This window comes from Sorghum bicolor, chromosome 5 (genome assembly GCF_000003195.3).
Source record: "Sorghum bicolor cultivar BTx623 chromosome 5, Sorghum_bicolor_NCBIv3, whole genome shotgun sequence".
Taxonomy (NCBI): Eukaryota; Viridiplantae; Streptophyta; class Magnoliopsida; order Poales; family Poaceae; genus Sorghum; species Sorghum bicolor.
This window is the reverse complement of record NC_012874.2, coordinates 27,106,890-27,113,434: the sequence shown is the minus strand read 5'-3', so window position 1 is coordinate 27,113,434 and position 6,545 is coordinate 27,106,890. Positions and strand designations below refer to the sequence as shown.

Here is a 6,545-nt window from a genome sequence, read left to right as displayed (position 1 = left end):
GGCTGCGGATCCGGTACTTGGTGGCGAACCTCCCGTGCCTGTTTGGGACGTGACCTGTATGGAACATTGTATTGGCCACTTGTCCTCCAATCTGTGGACTACCAAACTGCTGTCCACCGATTGGCTGTCCTCCGAGTTGCTGTCCAAAATTTATTGGCTGGTTGGGAATTCCCTGACCTTGGAACCCGGGATAAACCTGCCCTTGCTGGAACCCCGCAGTCTGATAACCCTGCTGGGGCGACTGTGGAAAGGCTTGCTGTCCAAGCCATCCATTATTAGCGTTCATCGGCATAGGCGCTGCCGATGATTGGTAATTGGGTATCGTCGTTGAATTGACATACCCCGACTGGGCCATAGGCCTCTGTTGCATCAGCATTGACTCTGCTGATGCGTTGGGCATCTGGAACATTGAATCTTGAGGATTTCCAGTGTGAGGCCTTGCAGTAGTAGTTGTGGTATACCGAGGACTCTGGTTCACCGGCACATTGGAAGGCGCCGATGCCATAGGAGTTTTGCCCCTCATGTCAGTTATCTGTGATGTTCCTGGCGTCCACTCTGGAGGCATACCATAACCCCACCAGTTGGGAGGAAGAGTTAACCCCGACATTGCCGATGCCAACATATCTGTTGTCAGTTTATGCTGCCCAACTGAAATTTGTGGGTTGGTCGCCATCGGCATAGATAGTGCGCCAGTAGTCCCCAATGTACTTGGAGGGACGGCAGACTGTGCACTTGCACTCGTCAAGGCAGCCGATGGAGCTGTGACCTCTGGTGCTGTGGGTTGATGATGGGAAGGGCCCACATAATCCGGCGGGATTTGTCCTTCCTTGAAGGTTCTTGCCACGGCGTTGAAAACCGTATTAGACAGTACACCAGCTTGGTTGATCAGCGCTCGATTGATGGCATTGTCAACCATGTCTTGAAGCTTGCCAGGATTGGCGTCAAAAGTGACCTGTCGTGGCGCCGGCAGTGCATCTTTCTGGACCACTTCGCCGCTCCTGTTTATGCTGAAAGACTTCAGGCATTGCTGCTTGAATTCTTCCATAGCTTGGGCAATAGCTTACTTCTGCTCATCCTTGAGGTTGGCTTCCGTCACGGGGATGACATTGTCTTGATCGAGGTCAGAGATCGACATGCTGATCCTGATCTTGAATTGGTCCCACTGGGCGTGCCAAAAGATGTGTTGATGCAAAACTGATCTGCAAACACAAAGGGCTAATACCTGATTCAAACGTTAAGGCGTGCCAGCCGATTTGACCTTACTATCGGCAAAGGTGATAACTCGAATACTTTAGTCCTGACAACAGCGATGCGCCCGGATGTCACGGCTAAGAGGTACTCACGCGGAACTTAAGGATACGCCGAGCTTGAGTCGACGAATTCCTAAGAACTCGTAACAAAAAGAAAACGTATGACGAAGTCGTCGAAAAGTAAATGCTAGAATATGAGTAAAAACGTGTGTTTGATTGATTGATAGATGTCCTGATTACAAGGTCTTAGGGTTTATATTTATACCCTGCTTAAAGAGTTACGACCAGACACGATTAGAATTCGAATTCCAAATTACACGGAACCCGTATACAAAACGACACGAATAACATAAGGAAATAATAAAACTATCCTTCGTGACAAACCGAAACTCCTCCACATGATAACTGGCAGCTTCCGGACTCCTCCTTCGCGTCATCGGCAATCCCCTTGCCATAGTCATCGGCAGACCCTTTTACTTGGTCATCGGCACTATATTACTGTCTGGGGACTTAGTCACATTCAACCCTTCCCTCATCGGCAACCATCCTTACCAGCAACCCGCATCGTACTGCCACCCTGTCCTGCCATCCTGGACACGTGCCCAAAAATGGTGTCAACACCTGGCCATGGGGCTGGCTGACTGGTTCAAGAAAGACGCCAAGACGGCGCCTTTTGATCATGTGCATGGAGCGTCGCTGTTCGAGGAAAGTATGGAGCTGTTGGATCCCGAGTACCACAAGATGTCAATGCAAGCTTTGGTAGTCCACGACAACTTCGCGGTTGACATTGCGTTGCGAGAATTCAGCGGCATATTCCAGGGGATAAAGTCACTGACTGACTGCTGCTACCATGGAGATGGCACCACGGCAAAGGCCATTGCTATGGCCTTCCCGCACATGAAGATCACCGTGCTGGACATTCCACAGGAGATTCAGAAAATTCCTGCTGACGGTGTCGTTAACTATGTTGGAGGTGATATGTTCAAGTTCATCCCACCTGCACAAGTTGTGATGTTGAAGGTAATATGTATAAGTGCGACACAAACAATATGGAACTCTTTATATTTTTCGTTGCGGCATGGAATAATATAATCAGGTTTTGATTGTTTAACTTCGTCTTTAATTTCAAACTGTTGGAGCTGTTGTCGCCCATGATTTATATGATAAACAAATGTGCTTTGAAGTTTTATCATGACCTCACCTAATAGGCTAATACTAGTGAAACTTTCCCATGCTAGATGGTGCTACACCACTGGAGTGATGAGGACTGTGTGAAGATCCTTTCCAATTGCAGGAAGGCCGTACCTTCACGAGAGGAAGGAGGCAAAGTTCTCATCGGAGATATAGTAATTGACCCCGCCTCAGGGCCAATGTATGAAACACAACTTCTAATGGACGTCGGCATGATGCTGATGAAAGGAGGACGGCAACGGGATGAAAATGAGTGGCGTGACATCTTCATGAAAGCTGGGTTCAGTGACTATAAGTTAGTAAGCAAATTTGGAGCTCGAGGTGTCTTGGAGGCCTACCCATAAGATTTCTTCTTGGCAAATATAATCTTATATTATGGTTTGCTACCTATAAAAAATAAAGGGGGTACTGTAATATTCTCAATGGTTGTCTGAAGGAACAAACAGCTTCGAGCTGATGTGACAGTTGTGCTTTAAATCCATATATAAAACTTTCATTTTGGATGAGTACGAATGTACTTGGTGATATTATATGATATAATAGTATTGCCTGTTCAAGTACATAACTCTATAGGTGTAGTCAGAAGTCCAATTACCTTAAATTTGATTAAATTTGTAGAAAATAGTATTATGCATGACTCAACTAGATACAATGTGAAATATATTTCATAGCAAATCTAATGATCCTACTTTTGGGAACGGTCTAGAGTTCAGGCTCAGTATATCTACCCTATATCCAAAGCACAGGTCTATCGTCAACTCATCTCAGAGAGCTACGGTGCCGCTGTGTATGGGTGGGGCAGGGATTTGGAGGTTTTCTCGATCTGCATGAGAAGATCTTCTTCTTCTCTCAGAATATCTGGGGGGTTATCTAGCCATCGTAGATCGAGTTATTTGGATGGTACTAACTTTAAGCCATCAAGACTTTTGACGGATTGACTTTAGTATACAAGTTTCTAGATCAAAAGGAGGTGTAGTCCCCTATTGCAAAGATTTATTCAATATGTTAACCATGTTTCTCTAGTTATGAACTATGTCACTACCCGGTTCACCTCACTGAGAAAGCTATACCCAGGTATCACAACTATTTTAGGTGTTCTAATGCTTAAGTTAGTGATTCTACAAACCTAAAGGACATGTTTGGATTTATTGGACTAACAACTAGTCGACCTATTTTTATTCTATAAGGATCCAAACAGGCTAATAGATGGACCAATTGTTAGCCAAGCCAAGGACCAGTTGAAGTCAAGGATTAGTTGGTAAATACACCCTTCGTCCCATATTAATTGTCGCTTTTGGTTGCCACGCCACAAGTTTGACTTGATTTATAGAAAATATTTATAATATTTGTGTCTCTAAATAAATTTGTTAAAAAACTAGACTTAAAATCTTTCCAATGATACTAATTATATGCTATAAATATTAATATTTTTTAATATATATTTAGTCAAACTTGTTTATTGAAAAATGCAAATGGCAGTTCTCTTAGCACGGAGGGAGTAAAAATGGTAAAGTTTGGCAAAAGGTCACGCCATCCCACCTACCCCAACCCTCTAGTAGTCGGTAAATAAGAGAGAGAAAAAGTGAATAGACACTTCGGTAGATATGTATGGAAGTACTAAATTTTAGCCTTAAATAACTAGTTCAAGTCCATCTAAGTAGGCCCTAAGGCCAGTCTCAATGCATAATTTTATGGCACAGTTAATAAGATTCTAAACTAGGTAACCGAGCCATATGAGTTTTCATGGAGATGAAACTCCTCTCTCATATGTTGAAACTCCTTCAATTAATGACCATGCCAAGTCAGCAACTTTGCTTATGTGACACCCTATTTAATGTGCATGACACTCCCACGAAATATACATTGAGACTGACCTAAGGCCTTGTTCAATTCACACCGAAACCTAAAAACTTTTCAAGATTTCTCGTCACATCAAATCTTACAGCACATACATGGAAAATTAAATATAGATAAAAAATAACTAATTATACTGTTTACCTGTAATTTACGAAACGAATCTTTTGAGCCTAGTTTCTCTATAATTGGACAATAATTGCCAAAAAAAAATAAATATGCTACAGAACCAAAAAAGATTTCACCTTCTCAACTAAACAAGGCGTAAGCCTAATAAGAAAATCTATTGTCTTTAATTTCCTTACACCTTGGCCATTTCCGAGATTGGAATAATCATTTCATTTCAATGAGAAAATCTATTGTCTTTAATTTCCTTACGGAAATGGACTATACGACTTTCCTTTTGTATTTATCTTGACATGTTTGGTCAAGTGCATGACGTTTTCAATATTTGTATATTTCCCAGACCAATATTCCAATGAATATCAATCCAAGATAACCTCAATCCGTGTAAAATTAATTGTAATATGACGTCTATGGTTAGAATATTAATTTCTGAAATTTTCATGACGTACGATAACCTTCAGAATTTACTTCTTTTCTTGAAAATAACCAATGTGAGTGCCTCTGTTTACGAAATAAAAGGAAGGATTTAAACTTCATTTCATACTCTGGTGCATGCACCTGTGAGATCTGGTGGCGAGTTGTTTCTATCTGGTGCGAGTCGGAGTAATTAATATTGGCACAACTAATGTATTTATTTCACCCAACTAGATTTGACCTGCCATTCTAGCATTTCGTCATCATTATAAATACAACCGATCTAGTGTTCCCAAGGATACGATTGATGTGTGTGGAACAAAAAAAGTCATAACCATGGTAATAGTATCCAAAAGATGGACTAGAGTAGTTTTGTTTTTGCAATTCCTTTTCCTAGTATGCAATGCAGAATTAACATTCCAAGAGATTGCTCCAGAATCAATCGTCCAATCGATTAAGGTTGGTTTTGCTTTTTCTACTTCCTTAACCGGATTCCAATACATATTACCTTTGTGCAACGAATGATGCAAGACTACATTTTTTTAACCAGATTGGATACGGGATCGTTGACTGCGTCGATTTGTATTCACAACCCTCTCTGAAGCATCCTTTGCTTATGAATCACACTATCCAGGTATCTGTAAAAAATCTGATCTGTTCGTCGCTCTGTTGTGAGATTCCGATGAGTTCCTTTCTGAGCCCCCTCCTGTACTTCCCCATGAACGCAGATGCAACCAAGCTATTTTCCAAATGATGTGCTGCGTGATATCGGGTCAAAATCTTCATGTTCAGAAGAAGTGAGAAGTGATATAGAGTGTCCAACTGGATCTGTTCCAATTCTCAGAAGCAACCGAAGCTTTAGAAGTACAATGCCATTAAGAGCACTGGTGGGGTCCGGTCCCGATTATGATCCTAATAGTACTATCCGAGTAAGTCTTAACGATTTCTTGTGCTATTCGTAATGTTTTGTACCTTAATTATTAGTCGATCTCTTGTGCTATTAGTAATGTTTTGTGCACAAATATATACACGATTTCAGTTGTTTGTCACAATAGTTAGTATATATATATATATTCCTTTGTACACGGACGTGTAGTTACTCTCATCTTCAATAAACTACATTGTGTATGTATTCATACTTGTTTATCAGTTTGAGTATGTTTATATACTTATATTAAGATACTCTAGATCTTACCACGCGAAATTTTTTGAAAAAAATTATATTTTAAATATATTACTAAAATGCCACTACTATATTATATACAATAAGTATAACTATATACTCTATGTACGTATGCATACTTAACATACATATCATTCTAGATGGTCTAGTATGATCATATACTTTGTCTATATACATTTCGTCCGGTCATATACACCTTAAATCCAGAGATACATAGATGAGAGTAACTACACGCGCGTGTAAAAGAAACGCATCATATATATATATATATATATATATATATACGGTAGCGTTATTCTACACCCTAGATCAAAACTGAACAGAAAAAATACTGAGTACTACTGAACCATGTTCAGTATCACTCACTACTACACCTAAGACCATAAAATACTGAAACATAAGTACTGAACAATACTGAATTTTGTTCAGTATACAATTTGGTGTAGAATACGTATTCTACACTTAGGATGTAGAATAGCACTATTATATATATATATATGTTCTTTAAATGGGGGGTCTATAAGGCC

General features: G+C 40.5%; 2 protein-coding genes across 2 annotated transcripts in view; both read left to right on the top strand.

The window, feature by feature from the left end:
- Nucleotides 1–2,785, top strand: part of LOC8155591 (flavonoid O-methyltransferase-like protein Os11g0303600) — a 12,081-nt gene extending 9,296 nt beyond the window's left edge. Inside the window, exons 2-3 of the mRNA XM_002489283.2 lie at nucleotides 1,870–2,270; nucleotides 2,489–2,785. Coding sequence (XP_002489328.2) covers nucleotides 1,870–2,270; nucleotides 2,489–2,785 — 698 coding nt within the window. The remainder of the gene's footprint in view (nucleotides 1–1,869; nucleotides 2,271–2,488) is intronic.
- The window catches only part of LOC8155422, a 2,142-nt gene continuing 1,169 nt past the window's right edge, over nucleotides 5,573–6,545 (top strand). The window contains exon 1 of the mRNA XM_021460737.1: nucleotides 5,573–5,764. Coding sequence (XP_021316412.1) covers nucleotides 5,705–5,764 — 60 coding nt within the window. The 5' untranslated portion in view covers nucleotides 5,573–5,704. The remainder of the gene's footprint in view (nucleotides 5,765–6,545) is intronic.